At 35.6% G+C, this 27,936-nt stretch overlaps 1 protein-coding gene across 1 annotated transcript; it reads right to left on the reverse strand.

Annotated features, from left to right (window-relative positions):
* Nucleotides 1–107: 107 nt before the first annotated feature.
* On the reverse strand, nucleotides 108–26,531 carry LOC128557995 (sacsin-like). Its single transcript, XM_053546700.1, has 4 exons — nucleotides 15,438–26,531; nucleotides 9,164–9,280; nucleotides 3,184–7,968; nucleotides 108–737 (listed from the first exon to the last, which is right to left on the reverse strand). The coding sequence occupies exons 1-3, from the start codon at nucleotides 26,529–26,531 to the stop codon at nucleotides 7,804–7,806; spliced, it is 11,376 nt and encodes a 3,791-aa protein (XP_053402675.1). The 3' UTR covers nucleotides 108–737; nucleotides 3,184–7,803.
* Between the last annotated feature and the right edge of the window lie 1,405 nt (nucleotides 26,532–27,936).

The following is a 27,936-nucleotide window of genomic DNA, read 5'->3' on the forward strand; positions in this document are numbered from 1 at the left end:
AAGTTTGCAGGGACCTGTCTGAAAAGTGAGTGACTTGCAGAGAAAAGTCTCAGTAATGATTCAGTAGAATCCGGTAAAAATTGTGTGTGCAAATAAAAACAAATTCACTCGGTAAAAAAGATATTTATTTTCGTAACTCGTTCCAAATTGCTAGTCAACAGGAAATAGCACGGTTTCTTACAAAATGCAACATCAAAATCACATTTTCTTACAAATATTTCTTATTTGTCGATAACTTTAACAAAAGATCAGTTCATCTCAGTCACACGCTGTGTTCAATATCCCGCGCCTAGATTATAACCTCAGAGAAATTATTATATATTTGTATACATAGGGCTCACCTTTTGTTTATTTCTAACAAAAGTACATCCCTACGATTTCTGTTATTAGTACGATTCGTACTTGTAATACTTAAACGAGAGACATAAAATGCATATCAATATAAGAAACAGAAATAATTATACAAATGTACATAGGATTCACCTTTTGTCTATTTCTAACAGAAGTACACCCCTATGATTTTTATTAATAGTACGATTCGTACTTGTATATTAAAACAACAGATATATAGTGTAAATCAATAAAAGTAAGAGAAATAATTATATAAATGTAAATAGGATTCACCTTTTGTCTATTTCTAACAGAAGTACACCCCTATGAATTTTGTTTATAGTACGATTCGTACTTGTATATTAAAACAACAGATATATAGTGTAGATCAATAAAAGTAAGAGAAACTAGAAAATGCTTTTGTAAAAAAGCGCATGTCTCCCCCAATGCAAAGTCCTATAGGCAAGAAGTCAATAGGGGTCAGAAGCAAAAGTCAAAGAGACACTGATCGTTGGCTGCAATAGGGATCATCTATTTGGCATGTCCAATCATCCCGCTAAATTTCAACACTCTTGGCCTAGTGGTTCTCAAGTCACTGTTGAGGCTTCTGTGACCTTGACCTTTGATCAAGTGACCTCAAAATAAATAGGGGTCATCTACTCTGCATGTCCAATCATCCTATGAAGTTTCAACATTCTGGGTCAAATGATTCTCTAGTTATTGATCGGAAATGGTTTTCCATGTTCAGGCCCCTGTGACCTTGACCTTTGATGGAGTGACCCCAAAATCAAAAAGGGGTCATCTACTCTTTATGACCAATCATCCTATGAAGTTTCAACATTCTGGGTGAAGTGGTTCTCTAGTTATTGATCGGAAATGGTTTTCAATGTTCAGGCCCCTGTGACCTTGACCTTTGACGGAGTGACCCCAAAATAAATAGGGGTCATCTACTCTTCATGATCAATCATCCTATGAAGTTTCAACATTCTGGGTCAAGTGGTTCTCTAGTTATTGATCGGAAATGGTTTTCAATGTTCGGGCCCCTGTGACCTTGACCTTTGACAGAGTGACCCCAAAATCAATAGAGGTCATCTACTCTTCATGACCAATCATCCTATGAAGTTTCAACATTCTGGGTCAAGTGGTTCTCAAGTTACTAACCGGAAATGGTTTTCAATGTTCGGGCCCCTGTGACCTTGACCTTTAATGGAGTGACCCCAAAATCAATAGGGGTCATCTACTTTGCATGTACAATCATCCTATGAAGTGTCAACATTCTGGGTCAAGTGGTTCTCTAGTTATTGATCGGAAATGGTTTTCCATGTTCAGGCCCCTGTGACCTTGACCTTTGATAGAGTGACCCCAAAATCAATAGGGATCATCTACTTTTTATGACCAATCATTCTATGAAGTTTCAACATTCTGGGTCAAGTGGTTCTCTAGTTATTGATCGGAAATGGTTTTCAATGTTCGGGCCCCTGTGACCTTGACCTTTGACGGAGTGACCCCAAAAGCAATAGGGTCGTCTACTCCTCAGCCCTACAACCCTATAAAGTTTGAAGTTCTAGGTCAAGGTCTCAGTATTGTCGGAAATGGTTTTCAATGTTCGGCCTGTGACCTGACTTTGACAGAGTGACCCCAAAATCAATAGGGTCATCTACTCTTCATGACCAATCATCCTATGAAGTTTCAACATTCTGGTCAAGTGGTTCTCAAGTTACTACGGAAATGGTTTTCAATGTTCGGGCCCCTGTGACCTTGACCTTAATGAGTGACCCCAAATCAATAGGGTCATCTACTTTGCATGTACAATCATCCTATGAGTGTCAACATCTGGTCAAGTGTTCTCTATTATTGATCGGAATGGTTTCCATGTTCAGGCCCTGTGACCTTGACCTTTGATGAGTGACCAAATCAATAGGTCATCTACTTTTATGACAATCTCTATGAGTTTCACATTCTGGTCAAGTGGTCTCTAGTTATTGATCGAAATGGTTTTCAATGTTCGGGCCCTGTGACCTTGACCTTTGACGAGTGACCCCAAACAATAGGGTCGTCTACTCCAGCAGCCTACAACCATAAAGTTGAAGGTTCTAGGTCAAATGGTTCTCCAGTTATTGCTCGGAAATGAAGTGTGACGTATGGACGGATGGACGGACGGACGGACAGGGCAAAAACAATATGTCTCCTGGGGGAGACATAATGGGCCTGTGACCTTGAACTTTGACAGAGTGACCCCAAAATCAATAGGGGTCATCTACTCTTCATGACCAATCATCCTATGAAGTTTCAACATTCTGGGTCAAGTGGTTCTCAAGTTACTGACCGGAAATGGTTTTCAATGTTCGGGCCCCTGTGACCTTGACCTTTAATGGAGTGACCCCAAAATCGATAGGGGTCATCTACTTTGCATGTACAATCATCCTATGAAGTGTCAACATTCTGGGTCAAGTGGTTCTCTAGTTATTGATCGGAAATGGTTTTCCATGTTCAGGCCCCTGTGACCTTGACCTTTGATGGAGTGACCCCAAAATCAATAGGGGTCATCTACTCTTTATGACCAATCATCCTATGATGTTTCCACATTCTGGGTCAAGTGGTTCTCTAGTTATTGATCGGAAATGGTTTTCAATGTTCGGGCCCCTGTGACCTTGACCTTTGACGGAGTGACCCCAAAAACAATAGGGGTCGTCTACTCCAGCAGCCCTACAACCTATAAAGTTTGAAGGTTCTAGGTCAAATGGTTCTCCAGTTATTGCTCGGAAATGAGGTGTGACGTACGGACGGACGGACGGACGGAAGGACGGACGGACGGACAGGGCAAAAACAATATGTCCCCTGGGGGAGACATACTAATTATATAAATGTACATAGGATTCACCTTTTGTCTATTTCTAACAGAAGTACACCCCAATGACTTTTCCTATGAGCACGATTAGTACGATTCGTACTTGTATATTTAAACAACAGATATAAAGTGCAACAGGAATAATTATATAAACGTACAAAGGATTCACCTTTTGTCTATTTCTAACAGAAGTACACCCCAATGATTTCTGACATTAGTACGATTCGTACCTGTATATTAAAACAACAGATATATAGTGTATATCAATATAAGTAAGAAGAATAATTATATAAATGTACACAGGATTCACCTTTTGTCTATTTCGAACAGAAGTACACCCCTGTGATTTCGATAGAAGTAAATATCGTGCGTGCGCTTGTATATTACAAATAAAAAGTATATATATCTAAATCTGTATTTTAAAAACATAAATCAGTTTTAATACACTGAAAAATGTATAACGTAATCTGTTAAGGATTCATATATAATTCTCATATGTAAGAATTATACAGACGTACAACTATTTGTAATTCATCGTGTATCTTTATAACAATACACCCAGTGATTGATATCTACCTATCTATTTATCATATTTACGTATGATTTACAAAACCAAGATATTATACAAATAATCAACATTATTAAACTTCGGTTTACATAGGGCTCACCTTTTCAACGGCGTCTACAAAAGTACATTTCCATGACTGATAAGATTAGTTTATAATTTGTACATATTTACACATATAACTGACATTTAAGTTTCATATAAGGCGCTTCATTACATTTCCAAATTCCGGTATTTATAAAAACAATATCTTCTCATAAAATGATGTACACACCTTCACATCATATATTTAAGCTATATACAGTTTTGCATTTAAGAAACAAGAATACCTTTCTGAGCAAATAGTACTGAAACGACCTAGCAGCATATCTAATAATAACAAAATTTTAATCACTTCTCTGCATAATATACAAAGATCCGTGTACATTTCTGATGAGAAAAAATACTAACTTCCGCGAAGTGCACATTTTCTTCGATTTCCTTTCGAATGTATATTTGTTATATGTATAACACTCCCTGTTCACTTCATTTCAAAAACTCTCTGAAAACCGTTCTTTAATACATCTCACTTGGAAACAATTTATACTTTATACACCTCACAATTAACTATCCTATCCGTGTACAGGCAAACTCAACACTTAAATTATAAAGATATATTAAAACAACATATAGTATATATTCTCTTAGCATTATATCAAATAATTTGTAAAACGTACGATTGAAATCATAACTTTGAAGAATTAAAGCAAAGAAAAAAGGGGATATGACGACAATGCTAAATCAATGTGATAATGACTTCTGGAATCATAAAAATATTATCAAATATTAATACAGCTTATTTACAAGATTCTTAAATCAATCAAAGAATAGACTATTATCTAAAAAACACTATCCTTCCTCCATATAGGTTCTCACCACTTTACATAGTCACGGTGCATATCCATATCGGCGGACTCTTTGCGAAATCTGCTATATCGGCGTTTTTTTTTCGTCGGCACCGGCTATTGTTTGCTATAAACAATGTCCAGATCGGTAGAGGAGATCGAAAAATGGAGCTGCCATCCAGGATAATACATATGCTGCTAAAAAAATAAGTAGAGCACGGAACATTAGAATGTCTTTACTATGTATTGTAATGTTTACTTTTTAATTATCAGCGATTTTGCTCGCAAACTCGATGAAATTAGTTCATGGTGTACTGACATGAAACACTAGCCCGACCCTTTCCACAGTCTTTAACGAGTTTTTGCTTTGATATCATACATGTCAAGCGCGCTATTTGTATTCATTTTTTAATATTCTTCCAAAAATACTGACAAATACAAAATACAAAACACTACAATACATAATAAAGACATTCTTATGTTCCGTGCTTTACTTATTTTTGAGCAGCATACCTATTGTCCTGGACGGCAGCTGGTTTTTCGCTTCCTCTACCGACCTGGACATTGTTTATAGCAAAGAATAGCCGGTGCCGACGTCAAGAAACTGCCGATATAGCAGATTTCGCAAAGAGTCGGCCGATATGGATATCCACCGTGATAGGGATATCACCTCATTATTCTTGTCTATTTACGCAAAAAGTACGAACAAAATTCAATATATCTGACACACATACCGTTTATAATTCACAAATATTGTAACAGGTTTAGTATTTACAACAATGTACATTAATGAAACAATCTTTAACGATATATTCGGCCAGGCGAACATGAAACTTTGAATTAGCAACGTATTTTCAATACCAAAACTCTCAATTGTTTAACTCGCTCTTGCGTAAAGCATAAGTACACGTTAATACAATATATGTCACATTTCGACTGAAGGGGTTTCTCTACACATTTATAGACTTAACCAGTATGTTTAAAGGGGTACCCATAAAACTCACTAAATAACATTTGATGATTAACATACACATGTACGTCCTAATGGAACCAAATTTTGATGAACTTCTTCTGAAGCTGAGTGAAATATTGGAGGTCCGTGTCCGGCCGCGGTTTCTCATTAAAACATGCTTGCATCTGCAAACACTCGTTCTGAATATTTCAAATTAAAATGTGAAAACGTATCATATAAGTGGTCTGGCCGCCATCAATAGAGTCAAATCCAATATATAATGCAATAGTAAGACTATAACAAGGAAATATCTAAGAAACTAATAAAACTAAAGCGGCAAACAATGAAAAATCTACGACATTAGCCACACAAAGCCTGTATATACATGTACACACAAGAATTGGAAGTCTGATATATACATAATGTGGCGATATAAAAATATAAAATGCGCTGTTTGAACGTCTTTAACAGCAGATGCATAATTCTTATATCGCAGTTCTCTATGTATATTATACAAAATACATTTGGTTCCTGTGGCACTGCAAACAGAAAACTGTTAAACAAACAAGAAGTAAATAATTATGAAAATAATTTTCACGTGCACTGATACCATTTTATAACAAAACAATACAACTGAAAATTGCAAACTAAATGGAATTATTGAAAGAAACATTGAAATTCTCAAACAAAATGTGACCAAACCAGTCTAAAAGTTATTTCATAATACGAAATTTAAGATTGTTTGAATGCATAGAACAGAATTTTGACAACTATGACTTTATGTGCTCACTTCAAGCAAAAACTAAACTACACTAAATTAAAAAATGAAGATACAACATTTAGCATAACTAACATAAGTACCTTAAAACCTTTCTGAAATGCATTGTCATTTTGAAAGCTTTTCACTTTATAACCTAATGAAAATACTTATCCACATTTTTAGCAAAATTAAAATTGAAAAGCCTGCAATTCATACTTCCTTATGAAGACATTATTTAATGTGTTGTACATAAACCTTCAAAAAACAACAACAAATAAACAAACAAAAGAAAAAAAAATAGTAAAATGACTGCTGAAATCATAAATATTATCTTATCAAATCTTAATTTAATTATTTACAAGATTCTTAAATAAAGCAAACAACAAAATATCTATATAACAAAATCATCACCTTAAATATGGTTAGGGCCTTATAATCCGTGCAAAAATACGATCAAAATCAATAAATCTGTCTCACATGTCTTTATATTTCAGGTGAAGTATTTACATAATAAAAATAGCACAGTAGTGCAAAGTTTGACTATATACTCGCATAGATGAGCATCAAAAAATTGAATTTTGTTAAAACAGATGAATATCAAACATTATTTTTCAACTTGTTTTCGGTAGGCGAATTTCGTCTACTCAAGTTAAAACCAATTTTTGTGAATCATTAGACAGAATGGTAGAGCAATAATGATATCTGTTTAACAGGCAAATATAAGTACGGTATTGATTTGTATATACATTAGAACATTTTCTAAGAATAAAACTAAAAAAGTAAAATCTGAATTGACAGCAATGTTGCTATGTTGCAAACAATATGTGAACAAACCAGTCGAAAGTTTATTTCAGACTCTGAAGTTCGTTCAAATGTACGGATCAAAAGTCTGTCAACACTTCATTTTATATACATTCAGACATGTCATTATATATGTCAACACCAAACTAAAACTGAATTATATAAAACGAAGAAACATGATTTAGTATAACTAGGAAACACGAATTAATCAAGACTTGCTAAACATGTACAAAAATACGAACCAACAAGCAACGCATGTCATTCCAAAAAAGTAATGTTTGACACATTACTCATTAAATTTTAGAAATATAACACAGAGGAAATGTTGCATATTTTAACTAAAATATATACATATATCCTTAGACACAATGATAGATAAAACTTTTATAAATCACTAAACAATTAGATGGAATTTTCAATTCAATAAGGAGATTTTCATCTTGAAATCGCGGTATATTGTCTTCTGCTATCGATAGTTTTCTGTAATGACGGACATTATAACATTAAGTTGGAAGTTTAGGATGCTTATAATATACATTTGCAGCTTTCACTACATCTAAGTATGAAAGCGGCAGTGCATGTACAGTTCTGTAAACGAAACTCTTAAAAAAAAGTCAGTAGTACCGGAAAACTATCACAGCAAGGTTTCCAATTTATTCCGTGTTATGAAATATAATCGTCCACAAGGTCGATCATTTTTCTTGCAACTTCAATTGAAAATTCAGCATCATCCCTTTTAAAGATACCAGACGGTATCTGCGGTCGAGTTAAAGTGTCTGGATATCGCAGTCTGGTATGATCACCTAGCCTTGATTCCAGTAGGCGCGCCTAAAATAACAAACAAGATAAAACGTTACATTTGTTTCCACTGCTTCTCAACAAAAATAGAAAATTAATTTGTTTTTATCATAAACTCGTATGGATCTCATGACCAATCGGTAAGTGTGTGTATTTTTGTACTTTTCAGAAATTTATGATTTAATTATTCCTACTTTAAACTGCTGTCACCGAATTTAAGAAGTCTGTGTGTACACTGACGTCAATTTATTTTTTTAAGTTTCAGCAAAGTTTACTGTTATGCTGTTCCATTTGACAGAAATTAGCATTTTGCTGCTTACAAATATTCCGTGCCGTACCACCGACAATTCAAAACTTCCAACATTTATTTTGTCAAAGGTTTTTATCATTTTCTTTTTGTTGAAGTGTGTACATATATTTGAATGTTCCGTGTTGATTGGACAACTAGGACAGAAAAGTCAAACTTTGAAAATATTTCCTGTCGTTTTTCTTGATTATTCGACAGCTCAACAAATTCACATGAGGTGTACATATTCACTCCAAATGTTTCAACATATCAATGACGAGGTCCACCTTATATTAAACTGGTTCCTAAAACAATAATGTTTTTAGTAGAACAAATCATCATTTTTGTCCAAGGGGCTTACACAGACGACAATAAATGTATAAGCAAAAGGATGTGTGCATATAATACGAATATATACACATCATTGTTATCCGAAAGTAGATTATCACACAGACTATTAGCAAAAACAGTTTCCAGATAACTGGTGAAGAGTTAGATTACCAAGCTTCAAATTTCGCTTTGAAATTACCTTTATGTATATATCTGAGATTATAATGATACACTGACACCAGCCTGAATATTATCAACTGTTAGCCTTACAAGTCCGATCAATTACAGGAAAATGTCTAGGTACACAGAAATAAAATTGCATAGAATGTTTCCCATTAGTAGCTGACAAAGTGTTTTTACAGGTGGTTATTACGTACGTAAAAGTGATCAAATTAAAGGTTTTCAAAACTACCAACCTATATGAAGAAAAGGCTTTTGGCGAATTACCCGACTTGAGAATTAGAGGTCATATTGGCATGACAAGTTTTGTGGTATATGTATGTGTTTTTATGTAGCCTAATGGACTTTGTGCGAAGACAGTATGCTTATGTACAATAGACCTTTTCAATATCTGGATAACTGATGCTTTACTGGCGAAGATGTCTTTACCTGTTCTAGCATTGCAGGTTCCGATGTTAAAGTAGCAAGATAATGGCTTTGGCTTCCCCTTGGAACTTTATTAGCGTCTCTGGAATATCTAGCCGACTTAAGTGCCTTTTCACATGCCTGTAAACCAAATTCGATAACTATAGAATAAAGTTAAATTTATCATTCTATGATTCATACATGAAGCGCATTCTGCTGGTGCAAATACGCAGAGGTATGTTTGTCTCTCTATTTCTTTCAATTTAGTGAATACAGAGTCTGCTTATACATATTTGAAGACTAGGATTTCGGTGCCCAGAGTACCCCGTTAAAGTGAAACATTTTTGTATGTAATACTGGTAGAACAGGAGGAGATATATCGATGCTGGTGTCTTTGCTGTAGACCCTAGGCAAACTGTATGATGTTGGACAAAGAGGCGTGAAAGTGTGACTATTACTAATTGGCATAATTTAACCTTGATTTATAAATCCATACAAAATAAGATTAAGTCGTAAATAACGTGCTTGGTAAAATTAACAAAATGTTATGAAAAGTACTTAGAATATATGTCAGGATTTGATGGTTTATTCATGAGTTTGTGAAAGTTACAATTAGTAAAGGCCTTTTATGAAAATAGGGGAAAAAACTCGCAAAGAATTGATTTTTGGTGTAAGCATTCTAAAAGACGTATGTAACAACATACTAAAAGTATAGAAAAGTATCATGGTGCAAAATGCATTTTTTGGAGTAAAACGTTAAAAAATATAATTGAAACTATGAATTTCTGGAATCGACCCATAATAATTTCATTGTTTTCATTAACAAAGCGAAATTTTGCATGTTAGTAGAGAATTATAACACAAAAAAATTTAAGCTCAAGATTATTTAAAAAAATCCAAGATGGCTGCCAAAATCCAAGATGGCCGCCATTAAATTTTCATTATACAGGAAAACCGTTTAAGTATTTCAAAAACTTCAAATAGTGTGAAAGATGACCAGCATCATAGAACATACATACATTTTATTTCAAAACGCACAAACTTCAGTCTTAAACAAATTCAAGATGGCTTCCCGATTCCAAAATGGCCGTCACAAGATCATTTAGGAATACATACACTGAATAGGAAAATTGCTCTAAAATGGTTTGACTGAAAATATTTTTCTTGCATCAAACATGATCCCCGGTTTTCTTCTGATTTTTATTCAGGACTGAGGATATTCTTCAAGAAAATGTAAGTTACAGACACTTAAAATAGGTCCAGATGTGTTCTGCAGCCATTGGAAATATGACAATTTTATCTAGAATAGAGAAGAACAGCTATTTAGTGTGCTGTAACATACAAGGGCATATTGGTAAAAAATGAAATCTGGCCACATGGGAAAGGTTTTCTTTGACTAGAATGGATAGAAAATGACAAAATCATTGCAATTTTGCGTTAAATATTGATACAACACAAACAATATCACATTTTTAATGTTTTGGTTGTACAGTATTGTTTCTCAAAAACTGCACATTGGTATCCTAAATATTACTGATTTTTAGTAGTCAGAGGTACAACCAACATATTTAATAGTTACTGCTTAAATGTGTAATTTGTATACAGATCCGGGTAGAAAATTACAGAACAGGGCAAAGTAGGCTACAGTTATGAAAACTGATTGAAAATTATGTTGTTACAGCTATTTTTGCCAAAATTTGACGAGTTGTCATACGTTACTGAAATTACCATAAAACCTTAGACCCTGTTGGTATCAGACTATAACCTTGTGTTTTTACATGCATCTGGGTTGTTTGTACATTTCAAATGAAACTTGCACAATGTTAGAGAAACAAGTTTATCTTATAAGCATAAAGACACTAAATAGGCAAATAGCGGAATTCTTCGCATAATGGCGGATTCATATAGTCCTCGATTTTATTTTTTGCTCTGTAGAACTATTTTCCTTATTTTCTTTTCAATTCTTGCTGAAATCACATGACAAATCTATGCTTGACATGTTGGTAGCATTTTCATAATGAAATGATAACACTACAGTACTTGTCATATATACTAGACCATACACCACCCTCTACAATTTAAGGGTCTCATTCTTTAGCTGATTTAAAAATTTGCAGTTTAAAAAATGTGTGTTTGACTGAAAATATTTTTTTCTGCATGAAACATGACTCATGCTTTTTCTTTTTCTTTATATTTAGTATTTGACAATATTCTGCAAAACAATGTGAGTTATAAAAATTTAAAATAGGTCCTGATGTGTGCCACAGTCATTGAAAATATATGAATTTTGTAAAGAATAAAGAAGAACGGCTATGAAGTGCGTTATAACCTTTACCAAGAACATAAATTGATAACATTTTACAAAAAAAAATGCTTTGCAAAAGCAAAGAAACCTGTATCATAACAACACTTCCACGTAGCATATATATATCAATACTATGTATTCAAATTAGAGTTATATGACCCAGGAGAGTGCCTATGCCTTGAGTATCTTAAACATTGTAATGGGTCCAGTCACTAAGGTGACAATGTCTCAGACTAACTGAAAAACTATGTAGAATGTCCTTTGTTAAAACACGTAGAGCTAGTGAAACCATATACCTCATATATATTTTTTTCTCTAACTATCTCGCCTAAATGATTTGTGTTCCAATATTTCATAAATAATTGCAGTTATCAGTTATCAGGGATATAAACTAGCTATTTTTATTTAGGGACCCAGACTGTCAAAAATAAATATTTAACATTAGGTATATAGGCATTTTCTCAAACAGTTTAGGGGCCAAGCCCAAAATCTATATAGCCATGGGCTACTGGGCCCCTGCTAATTTGTATCCCTGGTTATGAGCTAGATAATTTCAGGGATCAGGCAAAAATCACTCAATGTTTCAAACTAACAACCTTCAACTAATGATAATCAGCTCAAACTTCTATAGGCTGGGGATGCTATATTTGACAGGTCTTTTTGTTGAAGTTCCCGTCAGACAATGTCTTTGAATGGACAACATACAAAAATAGAAAAAAAGGAAACTCCACAGGTTGCTCAACACAACAAACACGAAAATGTTGCAGGCTCGGTTTGATTGAGCCTGTTCATGGACGGTAGTGGAAATGCATGCTACCGTCCACGCCCTCTAGCCCCGGGTTGAGCAGAACTCAACATATACACATGCTAAAAGTACAAAAAATAATTCAGAGACATCCACAGATGTGTTTTCACATAGATGTTCAGCCGATGTTCTCTTACTTGAAGTTGCAACTCAGTATGATTGCCCTGACTCTTGGATGCTCAGTGTTTATATCATGCTATAACATATAGCATTAAACCACCATATTGGTATGAATGTTGAACCCCGTCTGTGAGCTGGAACTCTCTTACTGACTCAGAAGATTACCAAACCAAACGTCTCTGTCTCAACTTTCCAATGCTCAGCCTGTATTTGCTATCGTGTATCCCGTAAAGGTTTAATTTCTATGTGCTGGCCCTAAAGCTTGACACCTAGTTACAATACTGCAACTCTTTTTTTAGTCTCAAATCTTCTTTTATGTAATTTATCTGCCATTTCAGCGTAGCTGTAATAGCTCATTTAAGGTACTTGGATAAATTATAAGTTGAATCCTCAATCGCTGGATAGAAAATGACTTCACTGTAATCTGTCTTATTAACTTACCTAGCAGAGGTGTATTTTAATTGCAGCTATAACTTGTTTCTGATAGGTCCAAATTCTAACATATTTTACAACAAGAACATGAATACTTGCTCTAATAAATAGTTGGTTCCCTTTTACTATTGTATATAACATCATGTGTGATGATGAAATCAAGTTATCACTGTAATTAACCACATACAATACACTAAGTAGCTGTTCTTCTTTATTCTATATAAAATTGCACGTATTTACAATGGCCGCAGCACACACCAGGACCAACTGAAAATGTAAAATGTCTGTAACTTACATTTTCTTAAAGAATATTGTCAGTTCTGAATAAAGATATATAAAAAGCTGGGGTCATGTTTGATGCGGGAAAATATTTTCAGTCAAATGATCGAGACTCCAGATTGTAGAGGTGGTGTATGATCTAAGTATACATGGCAAATTCTGTAATGTTATTATTTCATTATAAAAAGGCTACCTACAGATCAAGCATAGATCTGTCATGTGATTTCAGCAAGAATTGAAAAGAAAATAATGAAACAAAACCTGAGGACTATTTGACTATCATCTATTTCGCGCCATTTTTCTATTTAGTGAAAACAGAACTGTAAACAATTTCAATGTAATTTTTCCCAAAAACATGATTATCATATGGAAATGATCCTACTAAGAAAAGATGGGAAATGATCCTACTAAGAAAACAAATACTTGTACTCATATATGTTTTGTTAATAAATAAGGAAGTTATCGCTGCTTAACGACAATTTCTACTGCTGAATGACTCAAAAATTGTGTCTGTATACTTCACTATTGCCCCGTATTGAATCTTCTGGCAGTATGTTTTCCATCTTAAGCTGCATATAACAATTATCAACTTACTGTATGTAAAAGCAATGATATGAGACAATTTGACATAAAATCAATGATAATTCTGGTTTAAATGTCGTTTTTTATGGCGGCCATATTGGATTTAGGACGCCATCTTGCTTTTTTAAAAATTTCTAATTAATCTACATTTTGTACAATATAGTAATCTAATGTTGTGCCAAATTTGGATCTCTTAAGATACATAATTCTGTTGCTATGGGTTGATTCCAGAAATCCACAGTTTCATTTATTTTTTTAACATTTTTACCCCAAAATAGACATTTTGCATCATGATACTTTCCTATACTTTTAATATGTTGTTACATACATCCTGTAAAATACTTACACAAAAAATCAATTCTTTGCGAGTTTTTTCTTTTATTTGGCATTTCGGCCATAAATGGCCTTTACTAAATATCAGTTTTTTAATGTTAAACTATAAAAGCATTAAACAGTTAAGAATAATAAATGTTCATAAAATACACTTGGGATGACGATAAGTAACTCAAAAAAACGACTTTTAAAAAAGTACGTAAATTACCAAGGACGTAAGTATCTTCTTCAAATAACTGCATAAATATATATGGGTCGCATTTTTATCATTTAAGAAATGTACACTTAAAACAGCAAGGCTAGGATAATTCACACATTCAAGCGTGTCTGTATCATTAAACAATTTTATTTGAAAGGTCCTCTCATGAAATTTTGTCGTAAGATAAAATCAGTATGTTTTTTTTGTGCTGCACGATTACAAAACGCGCAGACTGGTTATTTGCGTGAAACATTTGCGCAGTTACTGCCAATATCATTACTCAGATTACGCAAACGGTAATTATTGCAACACACTGATCAAAATATTTTGATACGCTTACATTCAAAATAATATTGGTAAGCCATCAATATGTGCTTTAGAAATGCACATTCACATGTTTTAGAGTTTATGGATCAAAACTATTTCTTTCTGCTCTTTGATTTCCTTCCTGTCTTATGAAACTTATTTTTCTCGTTTGTGTTTCTAAAGTTGATGCCATTATGATGGGCAAAGCCCGACATTAGAAATGAAAATTTGAAATTTTGCAAATCGAAAGTACGTTGCGTTGACAAGACTCTCAGTATGTAAACTCCCTTCAACACTTCTAAAAGTATGGCCCGGACAAATAAATACAATAAAAGGCAGATAATAAAAACGTTAGCACGGTAGAAGCTCTTGTACACAACACTTTGTCTCAATGCCTACTACTATTGTGAGTAGATTTAATAAGATCCCTTGCATAGGTCCGAAGCTATAAAGATGGTATCCGGAAACGGATAGACATATAGACGAACAAAGGAACGGAAAGACGGACATAGTGATTACTACAGAGCTGCCGCCAAAAGGCGTGACCTGAAATAAAAGACCCAGTAACAGTTAATTAGGCATTCAGTTTATTGTTTTATGTTTAAAGCTTGTAGACACGCCGCATTATTCATGCCAATGTTGATGATTAAAACACAATGATAAAACCACTCACTTTTCATGGTTATAAAACATTGTTCTATGAATGTCTTTGTAACATCATATATGGTGAATTGTTATCTTGCTTACATTCAAAGCTTTAAGTAATCATACAAGCTGATTCCATAAATGGATGACAAAATAGCTTTCAGAGTAAGAGTCAAAGCAACTGAGACGCCTAAGTTAATAACAAATATCATAAGTCTTACCTCTAGGATTCGATCCAGAATAAATGGATGCACTAACTATAATATTAAAGAGATAAATTAAATGTACTCACTTGATGACATAGATAACAGATCCAGTTAAAGCCTTCGACATCATCCGCCATAGGTAGCATAGCCTCAGCAGCCTTAAAGTCATTTTTGGACTGCCGCATCCATCTATGTGCTTCAGCGGGATCTGGACGTGCTGTCTCTGGTGCCGAATAATGCGAATAGTTACCTGTTCTTTCAGATCTGCAGTAACTGTCATAATTTTCGTAGTATGCGCGCGCATATGTCTGACCTCTTCTATTGATATTATCGTAATATCTAGATGACGACGGAGAAAATTCAGATGGTCCTCGAGACATTTCATCATCTACATTCTCTCCAACTGTTTCCTCATTTTCTAAGCGGCTTATAACTATTTGTATGTACTGAAATACCCTTTTACAGTATTCTTCCTTTCCGCGATTTTTGTCTGGATGCCATTTCAAAAGCAATCGTCTTATGACTCGCTTTCGATCAATTTCAGGTAGTTTCCATGCTTCCTTTATGTCTTTTCTAATCCGACGGCACTGTTCATCAAACGGCTTCCAATACATCGGTTCCGCGTCATATCTCTGCATTTCTGTTCCGGGATCCTCTTCCCGACGAACAAATCTGAACAAACGAAATATCGGTACCTCCTCCGAGAAAACATCAGGATTTCCAGTTCTTACAATATATGTTCGCCAAATATCATCCGAAATATTAGAGCTGCTGCTTTCTTCCAAAATGTTTACGTACACATAAACTGCTACGGCATCATCCACAGCATTATCAATATCAGTTACGTCACTAGTTGTATCTTCAAGTTCCATTGCGACATGATCATATTCATAATCTTTGAATGGTTCGATTCCTTGTTCCAAAAATGGAATAAATCTTGGCTCTACATATGTTCCTGGTTTTGGAAAGTAGTCTCTTTTGGTAGAATTACTCGATTCATACGGTTTAATTTGTAGACGAATAAGTATTTCGGACAGTTTTGCTGGTGTTTCAATAGCTTGTAAAAGAGACGTCACGTGCATCACTGAATCCATGTCAAGATTATGTACACATGATCTGATCAATTTGATCAATCCACTGAAAACTGAAGTTATGTCCATTTCTTCTGTTTCACTGGTATCATGGAAATAGAAAACAGTCCTGTCAGCTTCTGTTTGAATATAGTAAGGGAGGGTAACCTCTGATCCATTGACTATGTTTCCATTATATTTCAAAACAGTTTTGAGTGAAGGTAATTGCCAAACAACGATACTTTTTAGATTTCTATCAGTCTCAGACTCAAAACGTTCATCATCAAGCTCTAAATCTCCTTTTTCTTTTGAGATTTGATGCTTTAAAATACTCACAAGTGCTGTAGTCAACTCAGAATAATGTAAAAAACTCTCTATTTTTATAGATTTGTTACTACGAAAACGTTGTTGTTCAATATTGTCTCCAAAACATAAAACTTCTTCAACATTATCTCCTAACATCATAGGCTTTAGATGTTTCGGCCATTTCGAAAATACTTCATAAAGATCTATAGCATCTTTCTTTGGTAAATCCAGGAAAGGAAGCCCAGCAAAATAACTGATTTTGACGTGTCCACCTAGTCTACGTTCATACCACCAACTGTTTGATACTACAAGACTGTCTGATCTACATAAAAGTAGGTCTTGATTTGGTAGATATAAAGAACGAACTTCCTTAACGCTTTCGTCTGACTCTGTCTTGTGACGAACTAATCCTCGCAACGCCTTTCTGGCAATTCCCCTCTCTAAAGGACTCATTTCTGCATCTTGACATTTCTCCCTTATTCTTCCTAGAATATGGGCATAATGACTAAAATGAATCTTGCTTTTGCTCCCCATCATCTCAAATAAGTCGTGATATTTGCCGTAGTATTTTGGAGCTTTGTATAGATAAGGTTTGATTTGAGAATATGTGTTCAAATCAATGATAATTTCACTTGTTTCCACGATATCGTTTTCATCGGGGAGATGTACAAAGGGAGTGTACTCAAGCTTTTGTCGTATATCACCATTCGAATGTATGAATGTTAAAAAATACTCGTAAAAACATGTCATCTGCTCATGTACAAAGACGACACTGACAGTTTTTTGTTTTATTTTTGGTTTGAGAGCATCGCAAACATTCTGACAATGAAGGATGACTTTGCTAACAGGTGGCGTTTCATGAATTCCAAGCATAGCTCTGACATCTTTGTCTAATTGCAATACAATCCATTCAGGAATAAGGATTAAGCTTGTCCAGCACAAGCTGCAATAGGCGCTAGATATCGCATCCTGAAAGCATACTAGTCCAGCAGCAGTATGCTGTGCCCATATATCCGTTTGGTGCCTATCGGCTATGTAGGGTGTAATAAAGTTAATTGTCTTTAACCTTTGTAGTGTCTGTTTCTGCCATTTAGTTCCTTTACCGTCAAGAAAACAAGAAAGTAATACAGATAACTTGTTACGCAAGATATCATTCACTTGTTGACTACCTTCAGATTCTATTTCGCATGCAAACTGAATCATCATTTCATCCGAGACATCACATATCAAACCAAGCTTTTTCAGGAAATATCGCCATTCAGGTGTTTGAATTTCTTCTGGAGGAAAATCAGAAGTGTTTTTCATATGAATAAAGACTTCTTTTTTGTTGTCAAACAACTGATTGACTCTTTTCATCGAACCGTTTACATTAATGAATGCAAGTTGTTTCAGTTCTTGTATAATTTTTGCCCTAACAGGTGTGTTCATCTTCTGCTGTCCAAGTATGTTCCTAAGGAAAACAACATGTTCCATCCAATACTGGACAGGCATTTCATGTATATGTGGTAAAATGTTTTCTCCATAAACGTCTTCTATATCCGCCTTACGTAATCTTAGCGTTTCATACAATGATTCCAGCGAGTCTTTCTCTTGCAATAATATCATACTACATTTATCAGCCCATTCCTGTATTCCTGAAAACGGCATTCCATTTGGTATAACAAGAACCTCCTGGTTGTTATCTAAGCTTGTAAGTGTACCTTGTAATGTAATAAACAATGGTAATTCCCGGAGCTTTTGAGCGATCACATGTTCCTCCTTGTGCTTGTGAAGTATTGAGAGCTTCTGTCCAAAATATGCTATTATTCCTGCACATTCCGTTACGGTAAGTGATTTACATTGACGTATTTTATCCTTGTGATGTGCTAAACACTCCAGAAGATCTGCAGGTGAATCAAGCGAAGCGACGCACTTTGTCACAGACGACCTAACCATTTTCTTTCTCTGACATTTTGAAAACGCTTGTAGGTTAAGTGTAGGTAGGCATAACTTCTGGAGAGCTTTACCTAGGAAATCATGCTTATGTATGTCTGACAGATACAGCACATGAGAGACTTCCCGAAGAGGAATGAGGTTATCTTGCGCTTCATTACTTACACAAGGCAACAGAGACCATTCATTTAACTCATTTAAATTTGATAGAAATGTACAATGATCAACTGCTTCGGTTGATTCTTGAGAACTAAACCGCATTTGTTGGTACACATCACTGTTTCTTTCAATCGCATTCAATGGCGACTGGTCGCAGACGAAATCATAAAACAAACATAACCATTCCTGTGAAACAGAAAGCGTAGGCTCTTCCACGCCATTTTCGTTCAGATGAACTTCACAACCAGACGCATACAAACTGCTCTGCACTGAAGATGGCAACAACTGTACAAAGTTTTGGAAACTAAATCTCTTAAAAATTTCTGACTGGAATACTTTTTTATTGAATAAAACCGTGCATAGAATATCATGTACAAACTGAGAAGATGATGCAGGTAAGAGGCCATTATATTCTGTAACAAACACTGGACAATCGTTAGCAAACTTTCTCAATATAGTGTCTCCTGTCAACAAAAGTGGTTTCCCAGATATTTGTTTTGTAAAACTATTGTCAAGAGAAATAAAACTTAAAAATATTCGGAAATTCTCCACTGTTTCGAATTTTGATCTTGAAATGTGAACATTAACAGGGCCAATGTCACAACTTGGATGACCCATAAACGATAATACCAAAGAAGGAGAAGATACTGGAACATCAGACATACCGGACGTTTCCAGTTCCTTTGTTATTGTGTGAGGAGTTTCTAGCAGCTTCATCCCGAAGGATTTCAGAAGTCTCTCAATTGACTGAGATATTTTGTCTCTGTCTGATAGCGTGAAAGGCAAGTGATTATATATATTATTAAAAACCCCACTGATATCTGAATCTGAGGTGACATTCACGTGGGTCCAGATAATGTTAAATGTACAAGTATCTGACTGTTTCTGAGAGTATACGTTGCTATGGTTACGATCATTGACGCATGGAAATATATTACTGTTTTGCTTAACAACCTGGTTATAGAATTGTGAAACGACAGTCTTCCAAAGATCAGATCTTGCCTGATCATGTAACGGAAATAAGCTGTGATATATCCCTAACGCGTCTTTTACTTTAAACCATGAACTGGATTTCTCAACTTCTTTTGCCGCGCTGGTTTGCATATAGATAATACCAGCTATCCAGGAGGGAATTATTACAGATTCTAGTATAAATGCATTCCATTCCATTCTATATCCATCTTTCCATAAGTCCCGTCTTGACTCATGATCAAGAGCAAAGTGACCATTTATATGAACTGGCAATCCTGTGTGTACTGGTAAAGGCAAAAAGCAAAACAACTTTCCATCAAATCTCTTAATTTTTTGTATAGGGGATGTAGGGACTTCAATATTAAACGACTTTTGAGATGACAATACCCACTGACCTATTCTTCCAAGTATTGATGTTTTAGAAGATTTCTGTACTGTAGCTGAGTCAGTTTCACATACCTGTTCACGACAGTTGCTGTTTAAAGGCAAAGCAACACCTCCAACTGGCAACAGGCCTAAATCACCGTCTTTCAATCTTGATTTAATGCTTTCAGTCTTCTTCGTTACGCAATTGTGTCCAAAGTGTTGTATAATTAACCAGTCCTTTGAATGGCCACTACTATCGGAAACTTTCATAGGATATATCACTTTATATGGGGTGACATCTAAATTTCTCGCCTTATTATCCTTGTTTGTCTTGGAAACTTTAACAACCGTGTTATTAAAATATTGCCTGTTCTCGAGAGCCTCATCTGACAATTGTACATTTACACAGTATTCCTCTATCATACCCCCAGTCTTAGTGTCTATTCTCGAAACCTTTATACATGTCACATTCTTTAGAAAAATAACAGCCTCGTTCATTTCACATCTGAACGAACTAAGTATTGCATCCATTTTGTCTGTGTTAATAATCGCACTTCCAATTTCAGATGGTTTGCTTCGAAGAGGGAAACGGAAGACAGTTCCGATATCACCAGTTATCAACTTGTCTTGCGAAAATCCGAGTAAATGGTCCGGAAAATGTGTTTGTACATCCGAAAGTGTACACAAAAGTCCAGGTTCGTCTATCTTTGCCTTTGGGACATACTTGCACTGCGGATCTAGAACAATGAAATAGTTATCAACATCACCACCTGGACCTTTGCTTATGAAGGCTGGAGTGTCTGACAAGTGATATACTGCATTAAATCCAACTCCGTACTGTCCAGTTTTTGTAGGATCATCGCTTTTACTTCCTTGGCCTAAGTTATGTATTCCTTCTATATCTTCCTTTGTGAAGTAGCTATTATTGTAAACACATAACGATGGCCCCTGAAGTGGTTCACATGACTTGCTAAAGAGCCTATTAATAGAATGTTTACGATAATCCTTAACGAAGTGTATTTCAGTTGCTCCAGCATCATCAGCGTTTTGAAGTAGCTCTTTCATTATGCTTGTGTCGCAAGGGTATGCTTTTAAAAGTCCCTTTATTCGAGTGACAAGCTTTTCACGTTGACCAAAAGACATGCCAATTGAAATATTTTCAAAACATTTTAATTCTTTTGTCTTCACACCCAGTGTTTCACCTAGAGATATTGGTATGTCTCGGTGCAATATTTGCATTTCAATATTAGCTTTGAAATCTACGTTTTCTGATGCCAATTCATGTGTAGGCCACAAGTGACAGTTACTATCTGGCGCAACAATTACATCATGACAATCAAGAAGTTCTTCGTATTGAATTTTTGATTTTTCCATGCTATCTTTCAGGTTAACGAGCAATGCATACATTTTTCCTACATGTACTTTATCAGCATGCCAATTTTCTCTCAAAGACGTCATTCCTTTAAGTATGTATGGCACACTAAAATATTCTCTTACACCCAAGTATTTGTATATGTTTTCCCACTTACTCTTGTCAGCATCCGGTAGCCTGTATAATAACGGTTCATATTCCTCTTTTACCAAAAATGCAACATTCTCTATTTTAACTAGAAGTGTCCCGATCAGGACTACTGGAACATCACATAAAGTTTTCAGACAATCCGGAACGTTTTCTGTATCAGTCTTTATAATGTTATTAAATCGTGTGAAAATCGTACTATGTATCCTTCGAAGTTCGTCAAACTGAACTGAACTGTCTTTGTATTCCCGAGCAAGTACACAGACTTGATCAATTAATAACTGAAGAGGCAAGTTGTCTAAATACTGAACACCAAGGTCAATAAAAAGTCTCTGAACATCATTTCGTCTAGTCTTCACAGAGGCAAACACGGTTTCGTCAATTAAACATGCTACACTTCCAGCATAATCAAGCAGTGCCTGTCTGACAAGAGCTTTCGACTGCCCTAGCAAAAGAGGTTCATTTGATCGATGGTGATGTTCGCAATGCTTTGTGCCATTAAAATACAAGAAGGAATGACCTGTCAAATCAGTTCCCCAAGGAAATGTCCATGTTTTTGGCTTCAGCAAGACCGGAAACATGCAAGTATTTCTGAGAATATGTAAAGTTTCCGTTTCATTTTCAAGCTTTTCTAAAACAGCATTGTTAGATATATACTCAACCAGAGTAATACATCTTTCACGAGCGCAGGAACAACAATATTCTGCCACTTTACAAATAGATTTGCCTCGATCGAGTAAGAGAGTACTTGGCAACGTTTTGTCATGCATTCCAAGTTCTACAAGCTTCTTAAGTACGACTTCATTACGAAAATCCTTTGTATCTATTGGAAATCTCCCATCATTCACATTAAAAAGTCCAGCAATTGATGTGCTTGGATGTATCAGTTCCGCGGGTTTACACAAATTTTGTCGTGGTTCAGTTGGTATACATGTTTTGTTTTGCAATGCCGTATTGACATCCCTGTCTGATATTTTAATTGCCAATGTAATTAAAGTGTTTCGATCCATCAATCTATTTTCCCAGAACGGATCTTCAATATTTTTTAGAAATATCAGCAAAAATTCCTTTTCACTAATGACAGCTGAATGAATCATACTCGAGTTATCTGAGTTATTTCGTTTTATGTTTTCAAAAACGTTACCTGGCATTTCAATCAATGTTTTGCCTCGTCTGGGTATAAAGTGTGCCATGACCTCAAATGCCAAATCTCCATATTTTCGTCCGCGAAAAATTGGGTCTAAGAATGTAGCATTTCGAAAAGTGACCCACGACTGAGTGCCACGGAACACTTTTGCATCGGTGACAATGATATGCCTGTAAAATGCATTTTTGAAAGGTAGTAATTCATTAGAACAGCTTGATGGCCAAAGAGCATAGAACTGATAGTCATGGTCGACCTTCATTTCCTTTTCGGTAAGCGTTTCTAACAAGTGTACGTATGATACAACCAATGCGTCTTCTAGCACAGCATTATTCCAAGCATTTCGTTTGCTACCTTTGTCATCTTCAGTTACAGAAACAAGTTGACGCCTGTCAGAAGTCACTGCAAAACAGCCATTTACATGCACTTGCAACTGGGTTTTCAAAGGCAACGGAAGAAAGCAAAATACATGACCTTCAGGATAAAATCCAGATCCTACATTTTTTAAAGCTTTCGGGGTTCCAGTTACTGTGTCAGTACATGGAACAGCGACAGCAGCAAGTGGAACTGCACCTTCTGAAGATAGTATTCTAGCCATTTTCAGCGACTTTCCATTTCCTTTTGCCCACGAAATCAACCAGGCTGTATCTGAAGACTCTGCTAATTTTGGAAGATCATGAATGAGATTTTTACAATCACGGTTTGTTATCTGTCGGATGATAGTCTTATGTATTTTAAGAAAGTCTGCATTTTTCTGAAGACACATTGACATTTTGGACAAAACTGATTCTGTTAATGGTCTCAGAAGGCCATTGTCCCATTTTGTGGTATTCTTATGTAGTTTAAAAAGAATGTCTGGTTTGGACGCGAACCTTGCGTTGTCTTTAAGATGATATATTTCAATTGACTTTACGTTTTGCGAAAACAGAAGCATATTTCCCGCAGCTGTTATAAACATGCGAAGAAGTGTAATCATTTCGTCCCGTGTGTAGGACATGGAGTAGATCTTACTCTCTCTTGCTTGCTGCTCCGTGCGGAGTGGGAGTCTAAACAAAGTTCCGTCATACTCTGAACATTCATTGCTACCTATTTTACAACCAAATATACCATCGTATGGTTTGAATTGATCACTATGTCTGGAAATTAAGTTTTTATTTGGTAACGTATACTTCAGTCCAGTTCCTCTTTTACGTAAAACACTACCAAGATGTTTTTCATGAGGGTCAAAGAATACCATGCTTGACCCAGTTATGAAACTTGGCAAATCAGTTAGATTATAAACTGAACAAAATCCTAATCCAAATTTTCCTATTTTCTCTACGTCAGTTTGTTTTGTGGCTGAGTTTAATTTAGTAATGTTTTTTAAATCTTCATCTGAAAATTTTGCGTCGTTGAATACCCATAATGCTGGTCCTTGAAAGTCTTTCATGCCTTTGCTCAGGACACGTTCTCTTAATTCTAAGTTTCGTCGTTCGTCATAGAGGAACTTCACTGTTGATGCACCGGCATCATCTGCGTTTTGTATTAATTCTTTTGGGACTGATAGGCCATCTGTATATCCATCCCTAAGCAAGGCGTGTATTCTCGTCGTCAAATGCTCGCTTTGTCCCCATTCTTGGACACCGAGTTCTTCTGCATCTAACGCTGATTTTCTTGTTATCGATTTAACTCCAAGAGCTTCGGCGATATCTATCGGTATCATTTTGTGTACTAGATAGATATCATCATCCTCATCGTAAAAACAAGCAGGATCATCGTCATATGTGCACTCTGCGATTGGACATAATTTTAGTGCATTTGGATTACCGACATCATGTACCATCATTAATATTTGTAACCCATCGATAGAAACATCGTCTACACACTGCTTTGCTATTCGTTCCAAAATGTCATACACGATTCGTCTATCCCGCTTAACAACTTGTTCATTTCGGGGCTTATCATGTGTAGTCTTGATAGTATGAAGTGTCTTTTGTAATATATGAATATCTTGGTAACGCGGGCAACCAAGTGTGACAAACAAATTTTGAATATGTCCATACTCTTCCGGTAAACTGTAGAAGTAGGGTCGCAAGTCTAGGTCATCTTCTTGTTTCACTGAGATCATTTTATCAGCTTTCACGAATTTTTCACCTGTCCAAATAACTTTTTTACCCGTGTGCTCTGTTCTCTGATGACGCATTTCATCTTCACGTTGACTCAAGTGGTCATATATTGCTTTGATAACACCCACTATGTCTGATTTGTAACGTAAAGAATAATTATCTCGGACTATGTTAAGCTGGTCAAAGACTTTAGATAACTCTGGAGGATCTTTCCATTGAAATACTTTCATTGTGTGGTCTGAAGGACACGCAACTGTCGGCATTGTCCCTCCGATAAGTAGACAATAACTGACATCTTTGGCGTCCCTAGGCCTACAAAGCAACCCGCTATTTAAGAACCATTTAAGGCAAGCTGGATATGATGGCACTTTGTTTTGTACTAGTATACAATAGAGAGAGCAAATTGAATCTGCTAGCGTACGGCCACTTTGGCATACATCATGTAGAAGTGATGGTTTCGAAAACAACCACTGCATAAACGCTTTGGCCTTTCGTACAAGATGATTATCTCGTTTTCCTTCTCTAGACCATTTATCTAAGGTCTTTGCTACGTTGTAAAGAATGTCACAATCAATATCATCTAGTCCTCTTAATCCAAGATACCTTAAGGTATGGATTGAGTTCTCATTCTGTGCAATTTTTTTGTCCGGTACTAAACATTCTCCACAGAGTAAATCCAAAAGGAATGTATCTGATGGGTCAAACAGCTCTGACGGTTTATACCTATGGGAATCATGCCCAGTTGTGAGGAAATGAAGATTCCGAGCACAATTAACAATTACAGAGTTTTTCTTAAATAGATGAAAGTTCTCGATGAAGAATTTCATAAAGTTTTCCATCACGTTCTTTCCTTTTATTGTTCTCATATCAAGTCTTTTTATGGTTTCAGTCACAATTTCTTCAATAGGAACCTTTTCCCCTCCTAAAGCCGCAATAAAAGATTCTTCTGTTCTAGCTACAGTCAGGCATTCAAAAGGTAACGGCACTGAATTTGGGAAGATTTCGGTACCGTTTATGAATCTGGACACTTCAGTTACGGATGCAGCGTGACTCCCTCCATTTATGCTTTTCACAGCAGGAAATATCTGCAATTCTCTTATAAACCGTTTCGCTTCCTTCGTAATTTCAAATTGACATTTTTCAAGCAGTGTCTTTAACCCAACTTTATCATTCCAGGAACAAGTGTTGTTGAAAGCAGTAACCGTTTGATCAACATTACAACTCGAACCTAGGTTAGACAAAAGTGCAACTACACTTTTCGGGTTCGGCCAAAAGCAGTATCTCACTATGCTTTTATCTTGAATCCATGGCGGCAAGCTATCTAATACAATTACGCCCATGATTTCGAAGCATCTGCAAGCATTGTCTCCAATTCTGTCTCCGTTACTTGATTTGACAAAAAGGAGATCGGACAGTTTTGCCAAATCAATGATCTTTGGATTTTTCCACGTTCCCTTCCTTAAAACTGGGACAATCTGAAGTGTTGTAAAACTTGAAATTAAATCTTGTGTAATGATGCAATACCAAACATCATGCAGCCATTTTATCGTTAAGAGTTTTGACGTAGTTAGTCTCCAGCATGCGGACGCTCCAAATTCTCTTATCATTATTTGATGTAGCGAACTAGCAAAGGTCGGCGTGTTCATTTCTTCAATCTGGGAGCAAGCTGAAATTACACAAACATCGGCTTGAAGTAACTATAAATATAGCGTATTTCATTTGGATATAACAAGGAATTTTACGCAGTATCAGAAATACAATTAATGACTCACTTGTTCAAAATTATGGACAGTGAAGGGGTTTATAGAACTGTCGTTGTTAAGTATATTTATAGTCCATAAATCTTCTACATCAATGAATTTGAATATTCTTCAAGGGATTTAGGATACAGAGTGGACACAAAATTGAGGACTCAAACATTTGACCTCAAGTTGTGACCATGACCTTCAGCCAACATGGCTGACTCATAAGTTCTGCACATCGTCTTAATGAGGTGATCACTTGACCCAAACTTCATGAAAATCCTTGAAGGGGTTTAGGAGATATAGAGTTTAACCGTTTGACCTTGACCTGTGACCTAGACATTGAGCACACATGGCTGACTCATAAGTACCGCACATTGTCTTGATGTGGTGATCACCTGACCCAAGTTTCATGAAAATCCTTCAAGGGGTTTAGGAGATACAGAGTGGACATAAAAAGAAAGGCTCAAACCTTTGACCTTGAAATGTGACCTTGACCTTGAGCTGACAGGACTGTCTCAAATGTTCTGCATATCCTCTTTTGACCCAAGTTTCCTGAAAATCCTCCAAGGTTTTTAAGTGATACAATGCTTGATCTTGAACCGAAATGACTGGCTTATAAATTCTGCACATTTTCGTAATTACGTGATCATTTGACGCAAGTTTCATGAAAATCCTTCAAGGGGTGTAAGAGATACAGAGCGGACACAAAATGAAAGGCTCAAACATTTGACCTTGAGTTGTGACTTTAATATTGAGCTGACATGGCTGACTCATAAATTATGCCACATCGTCTTGATGAGGTAATCATTTGATCCAAATTTCATGAAAATCCTTCAAGGGGTTTAGGAGATACCGAGCGGACAAAAAGTGTTACGGACGTACGGAGAAACGAACGGACGGACGGACGGAGACCATTCCCATAACCCCCGCCACGATTTAAAATTGCACTCTTGCCTACATTATCTATTAATTTGTACAAAATGTACTGCGGATAACATAATTCAAAATTCCATAAGGCTTTGCATTTTTGTTAAAAACAGATAAAACAGAGTTCAAATTAGATATTATATTCATAATAATAAAGTTAGTAAAACACTAATTTCAATTATATACATGAACTTACACAGTCTGTCCCTTTTAGAAGGTAATCAAAACATCGAATTCAATAAAAAATATATGTTCATCAAATATTCAAAACTATAGCAAATATATATAAAAAAAATAATTGCGAAAAAAAAAAACAGATTTAAAAAGAAAATGATATATT

The sequence above is a fragment of the Mercenaria mercenaria genome, chromosome 6 (assembly GCF_021730395.1).
Source record: "Mercenaria mercenaria strain notata chromosome 6, MADL_Memer_1, whole genome shotgun sequence".
Lineage (NCBI taxonomy): Eukaryota > Metazoa > Mollusca > Bivalvia > Venerida > Veneridae > Mercenaria > Mercenaria mercenaria.